Below are 20810 nucleotides of genomic sequence, written 5' to 3'. Positions count from 1 at the left end.
AAACTTTTCACAAAATTTTATTTTTTTATCGTAAAAAAAAAAAAAAAAAAAAAGGGAGTTTAACAGTACATGTAAATTTGGTAATAACTTGTAAGGGTATCATAAAATTAGGGCAACCTAATGAGCTTGGCCATGTGATCCTTGGACCACAAGCTGGTATATCTGCCAAAAATGCAAATTGTACATTTACTGCTAGCCAAAATTATTGCATATTAGTAATCAGTGAATAAGATGGCTTCGCTAGAAAGCAAGACCTTGGGGCACTCTTATCCCATCTGTTGCAAAGGGAAACAGTAAATATTTTGATAGTGAAGGTCATCCCAGCAAAACTCCCATCTAAATGTACTAACCAAAATGGAAGAGAGAAAAAAAAAAAAACACATAGACTTATTTATAAACATATTTAAGTGTATTCCTTAATACCAAACACAAGCTGCTAAATGAAGTCTCCAGCGAAGGCCAGAATTCATTTTTCACTGATCCGACTAATGAATTGTGGAATCCATTTGGTTGCTAAACTTGCACATCATTAAAATTGTTCTTTTTTCCTTGCCTTGTAAATTCTAAGACCTATAGCCTGGATACATTACATGTTAAAAGGTAAAAATGATTTATGTTACACCCTTAATATGGGTGAAACATAACATGGAATGAAAGGTAAACCTAGCCTTTAATACTAGTTTTAAAATCGGAAAAGTCAGTTGCTCACATTAACAAAATGTGCAGTTCACACAATCACCAGAGTAAAGTTGGTAAGTGAGCTGTTTACTAAAGGCAAATAGGCTGTTCAATTTGCACTTTGGTGGGGAATTTTCCCTTCGCTTGATGAATGTGGTGAAATTTCACTTTGCAAAGAAAACCCAATCATGTCCAAGGGAAATTAAATACAGTTTTTTTTTCTCGCATATGATTGAATGATGGAACGCAGCAGAACTTCACCTCATTTTCTAAGCTAAGGAGAAACTTCCCCTCCAAAGTGTAAATTCCCTTGCAAAGTGGACAGCCTATTTGCCTTTAGTATAGCAACCCCAAAGCAAGCAATAGCTCTGCATTATCTAACAAATATACAGTACTGTGCAAAAGTTGTAGGCAGGTAAGAAAAAAATGCTGTAAAGTAAGAATGCCTTTAGAAATAAAAATGTTAGTTTATTTTTATCAATTTACAAAATGCAAGGTGAGTGAACAGAAGAGAAATCTAAATCAAATCAATATTTGGTGTGACAACCCTTTGGCTTCAAACCACCATCAATTCTTAATTCTGTGATTAACCAATCATACCAAGCAGGTGCTAATGATCCTCAAATTTCATAGGTAGGTTGAAACACCGTCATTACATCTGTGTAGGAGGCTTAAAACTGCGTGAGCAACAGCCAAACTCTGCTACTAAGGTGAGGTTGTGGAAGACAGTTTCATGTCACAGGTCATACACCATGGCAAGACAGAGCACAGCAACAAGACACAAGGTAGTTATACTTAAATCAGCAAGGTCTCTCCAAGGCAAAGATTTTAAAGCAGACTGGGGTTTGAAGATGTGCTGGTGAGGCTCTTTTGAAGAAGCACAAAGAAACAGGCAAGGTTGAGGACTGTACACTCAGTGGTTGGCCAAGAACACTTAATGCAGGAGATGAAAGACACATCATGCTTACTTTCCTTTGACATCAGAAGATGTCCAGCAATGCCATCAGCATCGAACTAGCAGAATCCAGTGGGACCTGGGTACACCCATCTACTGTCCAGAGAAGTCTGGCCAGAAGTGGTCTTCATGGAAGAATTGTGGCCAAAAAGCCATACCTCCAATGTGGAAACAAGGCTAAAAGACTCAACTATGCACGAAAACATAGGAACTGGGGTGATGAAAAATGGCAGCAGGTGCTCTGGATTGACGAGTCAAAATCTGAAATATTTGGCTGTAGCTGGAGGCAGATTGTCCGCCGAAGGGCTGGAGAACGGTACAAAAATTAGTGTCTGCAGGCAACAGTGAAGCATGGTGGAGGTTCCTTGCAAGGCTGGGGCTGCATTTCTGCCAATGTAGTTGAAGATTTGGTCTGTATCAATGGTGTCCTCAATGCTGAGAAATATAAGCAGATTTTTATCTATCACGCCATACCATTAGGGAGGCATGTGACTGGCCCCAAATTTATTCTGCAGCAGGGCAACGACCCCAAACATGCAGACAATGCCGCTAAGAACTACCTTCAGTGTAAAGAAGAATAAGCAAACCCGGAAGTGATGGTGTGGCCCCCACATCATTGAGTCTGTCTGGGATTACATGAAGAGACAGAAGGATTTGAGGCAGCCTACATCCATAGAAGATCTGTGGTTGGTTCTCCAAGATGTTTGGAACAACCTACCTACTGAGTTCCTTCAAAAACTGTGTGCGCACGTGTACCTAGAAGAATTGATGCTGTGTTGAAGGCAAAGGGATGTCACACCAAATATTGATTTGGTTTGGATTTATCTTCTGTTCATTTACTTTCCATTTTGTTAATTGATAAAAAACTATTAAACACTTTTATTTTCAGAAAGCATTCTTACTTCACAGCATTTTCTCACACTTTTGCACAGTACTGTATATATTTTACATTTATAAAGTGTCAAAATATTCCTCATTACCTTACAGAACCGTTAGGGGAAAGACGGCAGCTGATATGCCAAAGAAGCTTTCCATTATGTGTCCTGACTACTACTATATACATATATGAGAGATAAATAGGGCTAAAGTGAATTTCTACAAGCGTTTTTGAACAGTGGGAGCAAACTGAGCATCAGAGGATGTGCCATGTTATTACAGCATCCCAATATTTCAAGATCACAATGCTAACCCTCAAGCCACCATCCTGACCCTGGAAAATGTTGCTGCTTACAGCAACCTGATTTTTAGTCCTACCTTGCAGTAGGCAAGAAACACTAAAAACTGACAGCAGCAGGTTAATACAAATACCTCAATGTGTATCTTTGATACATGGTCCTCAAATAGACAAACGTTTGCTACAAAAAGCTGCAGTCATTAATCACAATTGTGCAGCCTTTACTGCCTTCCTTCTCTTTGTGACAATGCTGATTATAGCTTTTCCATGCCCTCTTAGAGCAGTTAACGAATTCTATGGCCGATTTCTGTTTAAAAACGTATCATTATGGCTGGTGTTGCCTTAATTCTTCACACATTTCTCAACAGCTAAAAATCTCTATACTTGTACCACTCCCACCTGCTCATTAACAGTACTGTAACTGCTGTTAACTGTAACACTTTTCCTGGATCTCTAATGAGTGCTACTTATGACCCTTGCAGAGTCCAGGCTTGCATGTTGTTACAGACAGAGGGAAGGGTGTTAATACCAGGAATTCAACAAATAATGTAGAAATCAAACATCACTTAAATCTAGGAGCCAGGAAATAGATTTAGGGAGATTGTGAGCATGCGTTACTTTTACGAACTTTACAAAAAGGTTTTAAAATAAAGTTGGGTGTACACAGTTAGAATTGTGTTCGAAAAAAAAAATATTTGGAACATTTGAATTGCTAATAGTTATCGGGGGTCAAATCGACAATTGATTTTGGCCATGGGGACAAAAAAAAAAAAAAAAAAAATGGAAGGACCAGGGTGGAACATTTTCTAATTAAAATTCTAAAAAGTAAATGTGGTTTTCATTGTGGAAACTGCATTCATTTCAAAATCAAATGTAAACATCAAAAGAAATCTTCATCGGCGATTATTCAAATCTCTGATGGCATTATCGAATGTTCTCATGAGATTTTTCTTATAAAAAGTTTGAAAATACAAGAGTATAAAACATTTACCAGTGAATGACCAGCTTTAGTTAGAAGTCAGTTCTAAGTTTGTAAACACCTTGGCTATCTTGCACCTTAAATACGATTAACTCTGCTGGAGACCTTATGATAGGAAGGTACTAAAAAAAAAAAATTATATATATATAATTGCAATTAAGTATTTTCGGAAAGCAGAGACCCTGTAGAATAAAATGGTGGCAGTTGCAATTTTTCATGTTGCATGAAATAACTGTAAGGGTTTATCAAACCCAAATGTTCAGTAAAAAATACACTGAAGACAATTTTAGTGCACATAAACACTATATTACCCATTTTTTTGGTAACGTATAAAAGATGTGGTTGTGCTGAGTAGATAGATACCAAGCATTGCAGGTTTTAAAACTGCATCCGCCAGTGAAATGGTGAAAGAAATACAGTACTCAACATTGTCTATAGTCAACTAGTTAAAAGTTTCTACAGGTCATTAACAGAGTTAACCATGAATAATGTCCTTAGAATAACACATGTGGTATGTAGGCACACCCAATGCATGTTTGCAATATTTAATATATTAAATGTTCCGTTAGACTTACCGGTAACGGTATTTCTAGGAATCTTCCAGGACAGCAACCTGAGAGATGATTGGTTCCACCTTCTACAGGAAACACAATTAGCAAAACAGTTAAAAGCCCCTCCCCTTCCCCTCGTACCTCAGTTGTGATAAAAGTAGACTACCACCCCAGTAAACGAGGGGACAACCCAACAATAAATAACATACCATACATCATTCCGGGTGGGAAGTAGGCTTGCTGTCCTGGAAGATAACTGAGGTACGAGGGGAAGGGGAGGGGCTTTTAACTGTTTTGCTAATTGTGTTTCCTGTAGAAGGTGGAACCAATCATCTCTCAGGTTGCTGTCCTGGAAGATCATTGGGGAAATACTTTTTGGGGGAGTTAATACATTTTATTCAACTTCATTTTTTAAAACATTATTTTCTTTTTAATTAACTTAATTGCTATCATATAGGGGGCTCACAAGATAGTGACAGACAGGTTCTCTTTAAGGAGACATTAGGGATCTATTGGTGATTAGTCCACTGACGCTGATCAAGTACAGATCATGCTTGATCAGCCTCTTCCACAGCCTCTTTGGCTGGGGTAAAGCAGCCACAGCCCAATTAGAAAAGCATGTCCCTTGCCTGCATGCTGTACAATAGGACCTTTGCTCTCTGTGTGGAAGCAGTGGTCTGTCTGTAGAGGTCTGACACCCCACCCCCCCCCCCCCCCCCCCCCCCCACAATGGTCCTAGGCGTGAAGGAGGAACAGGGCGGGAAACACGGCAGAAGCTGTTGGGCGGGGGGCACACACTTCAGCACCAGTGAATCGCTTCCAGTATAAAGCCGACAGTCGACTTTACACATTTAAAAAACAGTAAAACATTTAAAAAAAAGTTACAATGAAAATAATCTGCGACTATTCACAGATTAGCCCAGGCTTGCTAATCTTACCCCACATGATTCATCACACTGATAATCACAAAGCCACGTTCATGTAACTTAAGCAGGAGGCAGTACCCTCAGGAGAATTTTATTCCCAAAAGCTTTGTTCAATTTTGTAATAGTTAATGGGGTCAAATCGATCATCTTTTTGACCATAATGTTGAAGAAAAAAAAAATAGAAGGGGCAGGATGCAAATCCTTTTTTGAATGAGTGAATTTGGGCTTTGTTCCAGAAACTCCATTCATTCCAAAATCAAATGTTAAAATCCCAGGACATTTTGAACATATTCTGATGGCACTCTCAAAATGATTGGCCATCAAAAAATGGCATTTTTTCAAGATATTATTTTGAACATGTATACGAAAATCTACCAGTGTTTGGCAAGGCAGTGAAATAAAAAATATAGTATTTTTAAAGTTTTCCATGTGTTTAATGGAAAACCTTCAAAATTTGCTTGTAGCCATAGCAGCTTGTACACAATTAAGAGAATTAATTTTATAGATGCAAAGCAACCAGGAAACTTTGAAAAGTTCCTAGTAACCAGAGCAGACACGTTATTAGTCTGCATAAGTCTGAGGCAATGAGTAAGGTAATGAATACCTTTTACAAGGTTAACTATTTTTTAGACTTGCAATACTAAGTTTGCCAGGGAGGTAGCGATGAGCATTAAAGAAGAGCTCTGGTCATTTAATGCATAGGTGTACCTCATAGAGGAATGCCAAGACCATGCAAAAGAAAGATGCGGTTATAAAATGAGGAGCTCTTGCCATGTATTGACAGAGAAAGCATTTCCTATAATCTCACGATTAAATCTTCTTATCCATTACCATCCTGTTGGCAATGTAGGGAAGCCTACACAGAACAGAACAGAAGAGGAGGAACGACATACTATGAAAGAAAAGCAGTGGCTAGTCTGGGGAACAAAATAGCAAATCTTTGCATCAGAGGACAGTTATTTGAAGGAGACACCTTCAATTCCGAGAATTTTTCCATAGGCTTTTTATTTTAATTTACGTGCTTAGTGGAAATGTTTTTATTGTTCGGAAAACCTACACTGGCAAGCAAACATTTTGAAAGATCTGCCTACAGGTGGGATAAATAATTGACAACAGGTAATGTGATCTATAGCCTTTCAGCAACACATCTGACCAAAGAGGATACCAAAACTACGTAGAATTAGCATAAATTAATAACACTATGGAATACAATTGATCCACCTATCATTTATTGGTTGTTCATGATCACGAGAGACCGTTCCAAGACACCGCTTTCTGTACCTTCTAAAAATTATTGATCCACCCAATTTCTCATCTATCTGCTAATATCTCAGACAGAAATTCTGAACAGGTGGTCAGAACTCAAACTGTGTGGATGGAGGAATCTCCCGCTATGCCAAGTTTCAGTATCTTGCTAGTCGGCAACCCTGTCTGTCAAAATACCTGAACAATCTGACTGGATGCAGGCATTTTGGGAGATTCCTCCGTCTATGAGGTTTAGCGTCGATGGTGGAATCTGTTGCACTTTTTCCATCTAACCATAGAAAATTTGCAGAAAATCTAAAAGGAGTATGGCCAGCTTAAGACGACAGTCATCTAATCAAGAGACTGCTTTCCCCAACATGGCCACTTGAGGCCACAAAAGTAATGGTTCCAGTCCGTGGTTTAAGTCACTTTCTTTTGCTACCATTTAGACAACATAAACCCTTTTTTATGGTAGTCATGCAGAATGGAAAAACTTGAATTAAATGCGATTTCCTCCTTCCAGAAAGATAATAGAAACTATGGTTCGAGAAATACATGGTGTGGATTCTATGGCTTTTCAAAGCTTTTAAGGCCTAGCTGCAGCTATGCTGCACAAAGCCAAGCAATTTTGAGTGCTGGTATCCTTGCTGAGGTTCAGCATTATTCCCAAGACAGCTAATGAGCAGAGGTTCACAGCAAAGATACCACCTTCCCATTTGATCAGACTGTGGCATGTGGCCACTTTTGCTACTATTTGTTTGCAAGTAGAAAGCTGTTCACTTTTCAGATGAAAAGTCGACAATTCTAGGTCTCCATCCAGAACTCAGTTTTAGTTAATAAGCCCAGGTGTATACTTCCCTGAATGAGTTTGTATGTCACAAGTTGTACATGTCCATCACTTTAGGTAATGCAGCCTCAAGGCACGACATGTAGTTCATAATGAGTCATCTTGCTGCATCGTTAGATCTACTGATTTGACCATCTCAACTGAGTTAGTGGTTAGGCTACTAAGTGACCACAAAAAAAGAAAACAAAAAAAACCCCACATCTTACAAGATACTAAATTCCATATGCACTATATTGCCAAAAGTATTGTGACACCCCTCCAAATCATTGGATTCAGGTTTTCAGTGAAATTTCCTTGCTACTAAATATTCCACAGTCAACTATTAGTGGTATTATAAAGTGGAAGCAACTGGGAACAACAGCAACTCAGCCACAAAGTGGTAGGCCAGGTAAAATGACAGCGCAGGGTAAGCACATGCTGAAGTGCACGGTGCGCAGAAGTTGCCAACTGTCTGCAGAATCAATAGCTACAGACCTCCAAACTTCGTGTGGCCTTCAGATTGGCACAACAACAGTGCGTAGAGAGCTTCATGGAATGGGTTTCCATGGCCGAGCAGCTGCATCCAAGCCTTACATCAGCAAGTGCAATGCAAAGCTTCGGATGCAGTGGTGTAAAGCACGCCACCACTGGACTCTAGAGAAGTGGAGACATGTTCTCTGGAGTGACTAATCACGCTTCTCAGTCTGGCAATCCGATGGACATGTCTGGGTTTGGCTGTTGCCAGGAGAACGGTACTTGCCTGACTGCATTGTGCCAAATGTAAAGTTTGGTGGAGGGGGGATTATGGTGTGGGGTTGTTTTTCAGGGGTTGGGCTTGGCCCCTTAGTTCCAGTGAAGGGAACTCCTAAAGCATCAGCATACCAAGACATTTTGGACAATTTCATGCTCCCAACTTTGTGGGAACAGTTTGGGGATGGCCCCTTCCTGCTCCAACATGACCGCGCACCAGTGCACAAAGCAAGGTCCATAAAGACATGTATGAGCAAGTTTGGGGTGTAGGAACTTGACTGGCCTGCAGAGTCCTGCCTCAACCCAATAGAACCCCTTTGGGATGAATTAGAGCGGAGACTGCGAGCCAGGCCTTCTCGTCCAACATCAGTACCTGACCTCACAATTGCACTTCTGAAAGAATGGTCAAACATTCCCATAGACACTTCTAAACCTTGTGGACAGGCTTCCCAGAAGAGTTGAAGCTTTTATAGCTGCAAAGGGTGGGCCAACTCAATATTGAACCCTACGGACTAAGACTGGGATGCCATTAACGCTCATGTGCGTGTAAAGGCAGACGTCCCAATACTTTCGGCAATATAGTGTATTTATATTGTTTTTTTTGTTATTCCCAGCATCATATGTGTTGATCCCCATAGATGAATGAGCAATAACAACACTCAACATTAAACTCTGACACTCAAAGTCAGCATCTCAAGTTGCAGGTTACAGTTTTATATGCTGGACAATCCTTAAAAAAAAAAAGGTTTATTTTCTCTTGATAGTGTGATTCTCTCTACAACTCCAGGATAACCTCTTATAAAGAGGAAAGGATGTGTTTCTCAGAAAGGAACAAATCACAATCAAGAGAAGCCAAAAATGGGTCATAACAAGGCCAGGGGAAAAAACAATGTGCATGGCCTTAGGCTGCTTCTCATCATGAAAAAAAAAAAAATCAGGTCATGGGCAATCTACACACCAAAAACACTCGCACTCTTAGCGAGGCAAACAATGAATGGAAGCCGAGATAGAATTTGAAAAAAAATTAAAGCTTAAAACACAGGGAAATATTGTCCTAAACTAGTTGCAATTACGAAACGGTAGAACTGAAACAGGTGTGCCTCTAGATTCTTGAATAAAAAAAATAAATGATAATGTAGTCTTAATGTGGGAAAAAATTGGTGCGCTCATCAATAGATAATCAGCATCAGATTCTTATATAACCAGGAGGTCAAACTCAATATTAAGAACACACAACTTTTAAAAAACAAATTAGTCCAAAATTGGCTCACGTTTACATTTAAACAAGTTGATTATTTTGATTTTTTTACAGAGAGCAGGACACACTACATATAGGGAATTAAAAGGCAATTTCACAGCTAAAGAATGACCTGGAAATCATTATAGCAGCAATTGACACTTGATTACTTAACAATGATGAAGACAACAGTTTTTTTTTTAAATTGGACCGGTAAACAACTAATCACAAATCCAAAAAATAAAGCAGATACTACTAAAGGATGTCAGATTGAATTTTCCAATAATCTACGCGACTTTTAAGGTCTACTCCATAAACAAACATCTTTCCGGTCTAGTAGCAGTTTGTTAACCTGGCAGGCACAAAACATTCACTGGTTTGGAAAAAGTCATATAGAATGCAGTAGAAAGGCATTCCAACATAAGTGCAAGCAGGCAACCAGACAAGTACCATTACTGACAAAATAAGCTCATGAAGGTAAGATGCTCATGGGATTGGTCCAGGACTGTACTATAGATAAAAAGATTTAGAATAAGGGTGGTCAAAATGTTGCAGAATTCAAGAGGGAGTCATTGCAATAGAAAAGACAGCAGCAACTTGCATGGACCCAAGAACAGGCTCCTCAACTGACAATGGAACGAGATCAAAGTTATATGCCCACAGCAATTAGGCTGGATGACTATATGGATCATTGGGATTGGTCAACCCTGTTCTGGAGGTTTCAGTATTTGCCACAAAAGACCCTTCCCTGTATCATCTCCTAATTACGGTCACGGTCCACGAATATTCCACCAATTTGGGAAGTGACAGAGAAACAAACAAACATTCACATAATTCATCACAGCACTAGTTCACATACAAGGCTGTCATTAAACCATTAATAAGAAATGTTTTCTAGCCTGTGTCCTCCATTCAGAAAAATATAATTTGTGACAAGTAGGAATGATTTTTTTAATTTCAGAATGTTATACTTTAAAACCACAAAAAAAAAACCCAATGCATTTGATAAGCAATTCCTGAGATTCGTAGCTTGTAGACTTCAGCTTTGATGTACACCTCAGCACAAAAGCAGTATCAAGGTGACAAAAGAGACCTTTTCAGTGCTGTAGTATACAATGAAACCTTTGTTTGCAGCATCCATGTTAACCCCTATTTAAGAGAGATAAGGCAGCACCTGCATTCACAAGCTTCTGTTGCCATAACAATTTGAGTCCTTGATGATGTTAAGACAGTAGAAGTGACCATTATAAAGCACATGATATACCTCCCCAAAAACTAATGGATACCCAGCAGTGATGGACATTGGAAAGAAGAGAATTGGATTTGCACCTATCATTTTGGCAGCATGGTATTTAAGGGCAAGCTATAACACATGAGGGCCCATTTTAAGGAATCTATGCTGAGCCAATTCAGGAAGTCCACATTGGAGAGGGAAATGCAGAGGTTGTGAAAGAGGCTTGAAACAGCATCAACGACCAAAAAAACCCAATCATATTTGATATAAAACTACATCTCTTTCATTGTCTTGGAGTATTTTACTTGAATTTAAAAAAAAAAAGTGAACTCTTGCAGAAACTCTGGTAAAATATTATAATACCTAAATTCTGATAAATTAGTTATAGAAACAGTTCATCAATTAAACAAGACATAACGCTGTTCAGTAGATACACTGGGTGCAGACAAGAACCGGAAACACAATATTAAAATGTATCAAATACATACATAGACATGCTTGGCATTGCACACATCTTGAAAAGAGGGGAATAGGAGCAACCAACCTGGTCACATCTTATAAATCATGAGAAACCATGATTTATGAAGGTTTATTGGCATGGTAAACAAGCTGAACACATCATTGGTCAAACACTGGAAGGTAAATCTTGCCAAAAACCAGAATATAAATTTAGGATAGTTGTTCACCTTACACATTACAAAAAAAAAAAAAAAAAACACCAAAAGGTTGTTGATTAGGGAAACTTACATAGACCACTAATATTAAGGGTGGACCTTTTTCCAAAGTAGAATACCCGATAAAAGTCATACAATGATAGGTTTGACTTTTTTTTCTCTCATACTTGATATTAAATTTGTTCAAATCCGATTGAAAACAAAAAGGTTTAATATGCAAAGTTTTATCATCAACTGCTACAACTTTCGCAAGCAAAATGCTGGTGGTTCATCTAGAGGGTATTCCTTTGAATGAAAGCCCACCTTACGTTGCCTCATGTCTCTCACTTACATGTATGCTGGAGATAGTAGCGATGACCTGGATGTTTTAAGCACAGGAACGGGGAATTTCCAGATAGCAGGAGAGCTGGTTTTCCATTTCAATGGCATGTTGTCACCACGGTACTACAATAACAGTAAACAGCGTTTCCATAACAGACTACCGACTAGGACTTCCATCCCACACACTACTGACATCGCAGTGGATGCTGCTTCTGCTGCTGCTCTGCACACAAGCAAATGATTGCCAATGCCCTCAAACCGATGCTTCCAATCTGTAAAATAGGGTTGCCAGGCATCGCTTTTTAAATCCTCCTGTCCCCTAAAGCGATATGATGAGTATCGTTCTACCTCAACAATAGTGCCACCTCGTTAGGGATGCGTTGACTGCAGTGGATTGTAGGGAGAGGGGAGGAAGAAAAAAAAAAGTAAAAACTGCACTGCACAAAGCAGTCCAATGCAGCTAGAATTTGAGCATGTAAAAATGATATCAGATGCAAATAAACTCTTGATTCTAATGGGATTCTGCTAAGGACACTGCAGCACTTTAATCAGGAAGCTAACATACTAAAAGCTTGATTTCTATCCAGTACAGAGGGAGGGAGAAGTGGATTTGCATAAAATAAAACATACCTACTCAGAATACACTTGTCATCCTCTGAACATTCTCCCTTTGAGCTGCAACAATACAAATGGGATATAAATCTCAGCATAGCCTTAGGCCAGGGCTTGTGAGTGATCAGTGGCTAAATTCAGCAGCCTGTCTTCCTCGGGAGCAAGCTCTGGTCAAACAATGCAAGAGTGCCATTATGAAGGGGGGAAGAGAAGAGAGAGAAAAAAAAAAAATGATCGGTCCTTTTAATCCTTCACTGGGATGCAAAATTGTAACGATGAAGTGGTGCACATTTCTGCAGAACGTACGGCTGTGCTGATGGCTCTCATTTCCCTAGTCTTGTGCCACATTCTGGAAAAGGAAAATCTCGTACGGCTAACATGCTGTGGATTCAGGGATATCTGTGTCTTCTGCAGCAGGGAAGCGTGCTCTTAATAGCAGTCCTTGTAGGGACGTTATCAACAATCTAATTCAATGCTCACCCCTCCCCCTGAACAGATCACAAATTGCCTAAAGTACTGACAGGGAAGCCAGGCATGCAGGTGTCCATCTGGGGCCACTCTGCAGCTCTATGCTCGGTTTGCTGACCTCCAGAGGCTGCTGACTGACAAGAAGATTTCAGACCGAGAGCAGCAAATAAACAGCAATTCAGGCGCTTCATTACAAAAGGGACGGTGTGCAATAGCTAATCAGCAAATAAAAGAACACCAGACCCACAACAATAGACGCCTTGCACGGGCACAATGCAACACCATGCCAGTGGGTTCTTTTTGCAATATTAATGCCAGGGACGTATTTTGGGGGATTTCTGCATATACAAAAAACGTTATCATTAATTACATTTTTATTCACTTAAAAAACTCAGCCTTCATGGCATCATTATGGTTTAATCTGCTTGGAATAATACTGAACAATGATTGTGTTATCAGACGTGATCACAAGTAAACAATCTGAAGGTGAAAAAAAGATGGCATATTTTTGTGGAATCACAATAAAAATAATAATAATAATCATAATAAATAATAATAATCATAATAATAATAATAATAATAATAGGGACAAGCTTTTATTCATGTCCAGGAAGGTTTTTCTTCCCTACTCAAAATATGTGATTTGACAATACAGACATGTAATCTACTGATTCATGTAAAGTAAAAATTGTAATTCACACTTTTAAAAAAAACTTCTATAAATGAATTAACTTGGCAACCACTAACACACCAACCAGGAAAGTCAAAAGCCAAATTGATCCCACGAATCAGACACAGAACCACAATTTTCAAAAAAACAGGTAATATGCACTTTCAATGGCGGCAACAACAAAAATATCCAAAAAGAAGGCACCAGCTATAAATGTTTAGGACACGGGCTACACAGATTCTGGGGTTTGTCTATCTTTGGTTTATTTGCATGATCCAAAAGCTACGAGTTCTATATGCAGACTTCCTCTCGTATTCCCAGTGTAGTCAGGGAATATCATTGCTAAAGTGCATCACAGCTATGTACCCTGCAAGGTTCAGCAATATGTTCAAGCAGCAGTATCTCAGACCTAGGCATCTGGTTTGTTAATTAGTAATACGTTTATGGCATAACTGAATGCATGTCATTTTTGGCAGTAATTTCTCCATTGCCCAGAATGTCTGCAGAAAATAACAAACACGTCTACCCCTTCCAAAATGCTATCAATACTAAAACAAAAAAAACAAGTCCCCAGGAAACCAGAGTTATTACAACTCACAACTGAATATGCATATATGAACCGAAGTTCCTGTCTGTCTGCTAGAATACATATACAGTATAGCACATGTATAGTTCTCACCTCATAGTTCTAGCCAACCTGTGACAATGAGACCGTCACAGGTCAGCTCAGTAGATCGGGAGGTGAGCGAACACATACCGGCGTTCGCTCACCTCTCGATCCTGTCACGGCTCTCTGCCATGGCAGGGGAGGGGCTGGATTCCCCCTCCCCGCTCCGATCCGCCAGCGCTGACTGGCAGATCGGACAGGGCGGGCACAGCTGGCTCTGCCTCTAGATAGTCAGAGTCAGCTGTCACTCACGCAGCTGGGCGGATCCAGACAGAATTGTCGGAATCCGCTTTAGCTGCAGCGTCTTGGTATACCACGAGCAGTAGCTGAGCTTAGGGTGACGGGAGGACGCTAGTTTGTGTCCTCCCGTTACCCTAAGGAGAACTCTGGGGAAAAGCCTTAACCCCATAGTTCTCCTTTAAGTGATCAAATTGTTAAAATTTCAGTTGTGGGCCAGCTTTATTTATGGGCCATTACTCATACACCCCCAGTCTTCTGGGTAAAGTGAACTGAAAGGAGATCCCATTGTTTAGTATCTACTCATTATGAACAAATTGTAATTAAAACCAACCTCATTATCTAGGTTTTAGCGCTGTGGAAAAAAAAGGGTAAGTAATTGGACTCAAAATAGCAATAAACATAAAAGATGTAAATCGTGGGATATCTATTAAGGGTTTCTCAGGTATTTATTACAGGCTTTTATATAGCAGCGCCAGTTTACGCAGTGCTTTACATACTGTGCATTCACATCAGTCCCTACCCTTTAAGAATTTACAATCTAAAGTCCCTATCATACATACATACATACATAGAGACATACATACATAGAGACATACATACATACATACATACATACATACTAGACATTCAGACAGGAGCCAATTAGCCTATCAGCATGTGTTTGGAGTGTGGGAGGAAACTCACGCAATCACACAGAAAACATGCAAACTCCATGCAAATAGTGTCTTGGCTGGGATTCAGACCCCTGCATTGCAAGGCAGGAATGCTAAGCACTGTGCTACTGTGCTGCCCTACTTACAATATCTACGCCTGTTATGAGCTAAATATATTTAGCAAACTTACACAAATCAATCCACGTATGTATTATTCAATATATGCACAATAGAAGACAAACAAGTGTTCGAAAAATCTAATTTGCTGCAGTTAACACCGATCTACTTATACTGCAGACACAAAAACAGAAGGACCTGGAACACAAAGCTAAAACCAGCAACTATAATTGGGATAGTACATAATTGCGTCAGCTTAAAGCACCATCTAGAGGACATAACCTGAAAGCAAAGACTCAAACAAAACAAGAACAACACATATTACAGTGTAATGCATTTCCTGGCTTCAAAAGGAAAAAACAATACCAGGTAAGAATATCTGCAATATCTAAAAAGTACCAATAATAAAGAACGCATACAAAGTTTCAGCAAGCTTTTATAAAAGGAAAACTGCTCTTGTATCATTTTAACATAGACAAGGACTTCCACAAACAATTCTTACGCAGATCTTTCTCTTCAAAGAAATGAATCATTCTATGTTTAAAAACATTGTTTTGTAAACATTTTTATTGTTATTTCTTTTTATGCACGAGCTCTTTATCTCATCCCGCAACATATTACCCACTGTAGAATTTCCTTGGCATCCAAAGCTCAATTCAATAAAACGAGGTTAGAAATTAAGAGAAAGAATACCTCTGTTCTTCAACTGCACACTATTGAGTTTTGATGGGTTGAGTAATCAAATTTTCTCTGAGAGTTCAGTTAAGATTTGCTAGCCACAATCTCCAACTTCAACCCACCTGTAGGGCCCATTTACAGAAGGCCATTGCGGTAACATGAGCATGACTGCAATGCACAGTAAGGCAGGATAAGTATAGTAGTGTGCTGTGGTACCATTCATTGTGAATAGCACCCTAGCACACCTCAGAAATGAATGTGCACTGCAATGAACCACAGCACAGCACCAACACGATATCCTAAATAGGATCCCATTTTGAATGGGCTGCCTAACGCAACAGGCCACAATATGAAGCCATGGATCAAGTACTAGTACAGATATTTTTTTTCCCGGTACTCACCGATACCGAAAGTCCCATTAAGGAAGCCAGGCGGAGTGTATTGACTCACTAGCTAGCTTCCTGAATAGCCTGGAGGATGGGCAGCTTATAAAGACTCGCCACCTGGCTTCCCGATTAGCAGGGAAGCCGCCCCCATGCTTCTCATCACTATGTGACCAGAAAGCATGGAGTCTGTTTTTTTGGCCAATCAGGAAGCCGGGCACCATGTAATGATGCGGCGCCCGACTTCCTGATTGGCCGAGAAGCCAGCTCCATGCTCCCTCGTCATGAGATGACGAGGGAGCATGAAGCCGGCTTCCCGGCCAATCGGAAAACCGGGCGTTGCGTCATTACTTGGCGCCCGGCTTCCTGATTGGCCAGCTTCCCAACCAATTAGGAAGCCGGGCAGCACGTCATTACACGCTGTCACCTCATGACGAGGGAGCATAGAGCCTGTTTCCCGGCCAATCAAAAAGCCGGGCGCCGCGTCATTACACGGCGCCGAGCTTCCTGATTGCTCAGGAAGCTGGCCAATCAGGAAACCAGGCAGCGAGTCATTACACGCTGCACGGCTTCCTGATACCAGAAGTATCGGGCTAGGCATCGGAGCATTTGGGCGAGTACTCGCTCAAACACTCGGCATCGGCTACTATTTTCAAAAGGAACCGGTCCAAATATTCTCGCCTGAACAGTGACAGCAGCCAATTGCCTACAAGCCTTGTATGGATATTCACACTCTGCTGTCAGACTACAATAACCTGGCAGGAGGATACCCTGCTACAGATGGGGATGGGGAAAAAAAATCAAGCATTTTTTCTCATTTAGCCCATGGAGCTGAACGAGGAAAAACAAATAGTGTGTTGGCAGCCTATGGTCCCTAGCTTAGAATGAGATCCTAATAGGTTGGACTTGATGGACTAATGTCTTTATTCAACCTCAAATACTATGTAACTATGTAACTTACATACATGCACAAACATACCAGGGTCAATTTAGACAGGAGACAATTAAAATTCCATGCAGGTGGTTTCCCGATTCGGGTTCACACAGAGCATCACTGGGTAGCTACTAAGAGAATTAAATAATGGAGGGAAAATTTCCCCAACTGGATCTCGGACAGAAATAAAAACCTGACAAATTTTAGCGCTTCTCAAATCCACTCAAATCTCAAAATTATTTTTGGCTAGAGTTAAAGTGCATTTTCACACATTGATATAATGTTATATATTTGTACATGTTTCTCATTCGCATAACTTAAAATCAGTGGTTCTCAACCTGTATAACCTCAGAACCCACATTTGTCCATGGTCATTAAGTTGCAACCCAAGTCGCACCACACTGGAACGCACGACATTGCAGTACTGCGCATTCCGGTGCACGCGATCAAACTGTGGGTGGGAGGTATGTTTGGGGTGCTATTTAAATGCATTGCAACGCACCTCTAGCACCAGAACAGAAGGTGCGATTGCAGTTTGTGATTAAAACACTGACAGACACAATCTCTCACAATCAGACACAATCAGGCATTCATTCACACATTTTTTTTAGGGGTTCAGTGTGGGCTGCCGTGCAGTGTTGAAGCTCCCCCCATAAGTGCATTGCTTGTAAAGCTCCCTTGCACTCCCTGTAGAGAAGGCGGGAGCCAGAATGTGATGTCACTCCGGTAACGTGAGGGAGCTGTAAGCAATGCATGTATGGATAGAGCTCCCTCGCGGCCATACCTCCAGCCCACCCCACCTCAAGCTGACACTCTCGGCGCCAGGCAACATATTTTGAATGGCTGCTCGGCATGAGAACTAACAGTGCTGCGCTATGGGGGAGGCTGAGGAACCTCTCACCTAGCTCAGTGGAAGGCATGCGGCAACCCACATGAGGTTGCGCCCCACCAGTTGAGAACCACGGACTTAAATGCCTGAACAAAAGATATTCAATTCTGAAAGAAAAGTTGTTCTTGGTACAGAATCTCTGTCTGGAATGCAAAGAAGGGTGGGAAGGGTAATGTTTAAAAAAATTAACCCTGTGTGATTGCCGAACAGTGATTGCAGCCAATCAGGTATCAGTCCAATCAGTCACCATTCAGGTAATCCAACAGCAGTGGGTGCTGGCTGTCAGAATACAATACCCAGCAGGGAAGATTCCTCCATCCACAGTGTTTAGCATGGATGGAGACATTGAGTTTATAGCCAGCTTTAGGCTTTAACTTTACAGCATTTGCAAAAAGCTAAAAATAAAAGATAAATCAGTGAAGTAGTAAGCCCTCAGGGGCAGGGCCCTCCTTCCCATCTTGTCTTGAATTGTATTGTGATTGTAATGTCTTCCCTATATTGTAAAGCACTGTGCAAACTGTTGGCGCTATATAAAATCTAGTATAAATAATAATATGACACTCTAAACAACACAATAAAAACTGTTATGACGACTGACACCACAAAACGCTATACTCTGTGGTACAAGGTCAAGTAACTTTTGAATGCCAAAAGAAACCAACAAATATAATCTTAATTGGTGTCATAAAATGAATATATATATTTGTACACCATCAAATACATTTAAACATTTATATGCAGCATGTCGTTTTCAAAAGTAGCAGTGTATCAAATTCTCATCGGAAAATGCCTTAGGACACATTCACATTGCAGTAGGGTCACCTTTATCCTATGGGGCTGCCAATCCTAAATGCATGCCTTTCTCTCCGCAGATCTCACTTCACCAAGCATGTAAAGAGAAAACAACAGGTGGCTGGATTGCCAGACTGCTCTACAACATCACAAACCTCTTTGTTGATTGCATTAATGTGATTCATATCTGCTCCTTGTGTAACAAACACAGAGGAACTAACAATTGCACTTTGTTTACTGCTTGACATGGCAGAAATAGTAATGTCTTAGATTCAGATATTCACCCTAAAAGCTGTGCAGCAAACAAATATAAATGCCTTTTACCCACAATTGTCATCTAGTTTCTGATAATAACATGCTTTAAAATAAAAGCGAGATCAAAATCAACCTCGTGTCACTTATAAAGGAATTCTAGATCAACTTAAACTCCAATTTCTTTATTATTTGGTATCTTGAAGCAAGAAATATCCTTAAAAGCTGATTGAATGCAGCTATATCCCGTCATGAAGTCTGAAGGGGTTAAACAGACTCAGCCTGGAGTCTGTTCAGTTCTGTAGAGCGGCTTTATAGCAGAAGCGATTCTGGCGGCTCAGCTGACGCCAGATTGCTTCCACGATGCGGCAACCAACCCCCTCCGCTGTATTTCCTAGGCTCTGCTGCACCACCTATGGGCCCAGGACCGACTTGTAGTGTGTCGGCGGGAAGCTGGGGAGGAGATCGGTGAATGTCCGTTCTAAGTTCTCCTCCCGGGATTTTCATATATCTTTGAATCTGCAGCTCATTTTGGCATGCCGTTTACTGAAGGTAACCACGATTATGCATCTGTCACCATAGGCTCAATCCGCTACCCGAAGCCAACATACTTTATGAATATGTGCCATACCCTTCATACATGTCCAACATACTTTATGAATATGTCCCATACCCTTCATACATGTCCAACATACTTTATGAATATGTCCCATACCCTTCATACATGTCCAACATACTTTATGAATATGTCCCATACCCTTCATACATGTCCAACATACTTTATGAATATGTCCCATACCCTTCATATATGTCTTACTACAACAGGTCTAGTAAGTTAGGTTGTGGAAAGCTTATGGTCCGCGTACCAGGGGTGGGCGCGTTCTGATTGGATAATGCACGCTGTGCTGAGCCGCTACTGCTCGCTTCGCTGTCAGTCAAGGAGGCAAAGCACTAAGGCGATTTGTGTCGGGTTCACAGGATGAAAGTGCGGGCCACATTACAAGGTCCGGCGGGCCGGATTCGGCCCGCGGGCCTTGTGTTTGCCACCCCTGTCCTAGAGCTTCATAGTAACATACATACAGAAATGAGATACTTCAGGCTTGAGTAGGCCTTAAAACACAAAGTACTGCAGACCAAAGACTGAAACCAGCAGGAAGACTATGATTTATTGCCAGGGCTTGAAAATCCGCTCGTCCTCTCGTCTGTGATGAGACAACGTGGGAGCTTTACATTCAAGCAATTGATAGAGTCCGGTCCCTGAATGCAGGAAGTGATGTATATTACATCCCTTCCGCATTCAGCTGTCACTCCCAGCTACAGAAGCTTGGAGACCCCTGAAGTCCCCATAAAGAGGACCTGTCATGTAAATTGGCTATCACATAGGGAGCTTCTTAGCCCTCAATGTGATAACTTTATTGCCAAGTGTAAAAAAAAACAACAAAAAAACTTTTTTTTGAAGTCCCCCCGCCCCCCACATACACACGCAAACATGTGTCGGGTGCGCCTACGTGTGAAAACGACTATTGTGCCATTTGTGCCGCACATGTTACAACGAACGTGGGAGTGTGAGCAAAAATTTTAGGGCCATTAATCACTGATAACACTAAACTGATGAGCAGTAAAAGTGTTTAAAGCGTCGCCTATGGACAATTTTCAATATGGTAGTTTTTTGCGATTTTGCGGGCGCGCGCAATATTAAGGCTTGGCACGTTTGGTGTCTATTTACCCGACGTGACCCCGTCTTTTATACTTTACCAAAAATATGGGTAAGAATACATGTTTTTTAACCTAACATACGGACATTTTCTTTTTTTTCCCCCTGAAATTTACAGTATTTTTTTTAATTATAGAGTAAAAAATAACCCCCCCCCCCCCCTTTGATGTCAATAACACACAAAAGAAAGG

The 20810-nt window shown here is 40.6% G+C and overlaps 1 protein-coding gene across 3 annotated transcripts in view; it reads right to left on the bottom strand.

Annotated features, from left to right (window-relative positions):
* Nucleotides 1-20810, bottom strand: part of KLHL13 (kelch like family member 13) — an 80914-nt gene that overhangs the window by 44443 nt on the left and 15661 nt on the right. Inside the window, exon 1 of one of the 3 annotated variants that reach the window (XM_018558992.1) lies at nt 12181-12818. The exons of 1 other annotated variant lie outside the window; for it this stretch is intronic. In XM_018558992.1, coding sequence (XP_018414494.1) covers nt 12181-12260 — 80 coding nt within the window. In that variant the 5' untranslated portion in view covers nt 12261-12818. Of the gene's footprint in view, nt 1-11560; nt 12117-12180; nt 12819-20810 lie in introns of those variants that run through there. One more of the 3 variants, XM_018558991.1, reaches the window with a different exon arrangement.

This window comes from Nanorana parkeri, unplaced genomic scaffold (genome assembly GCF_000935625.1).
Source record: "Nanorana parkeri isolate BGI_ZX_2015 unplaced genomic scaffold, ASM93562v1 scaffold373, whole genome shotgun sequence".
Taxonomy (NCBI): domain Eukaryota; kingdom Metazoa; phylum Chordata; class Amphibia; order Anura; family Dicroglossidae; genus Nanorana; species Nanorana parkeri.
The sequence above is the reverse complement of the archived record's forward strand: the minus strand, read 5'-3'. Positions and strand labels throughout refer to the sequence as shown.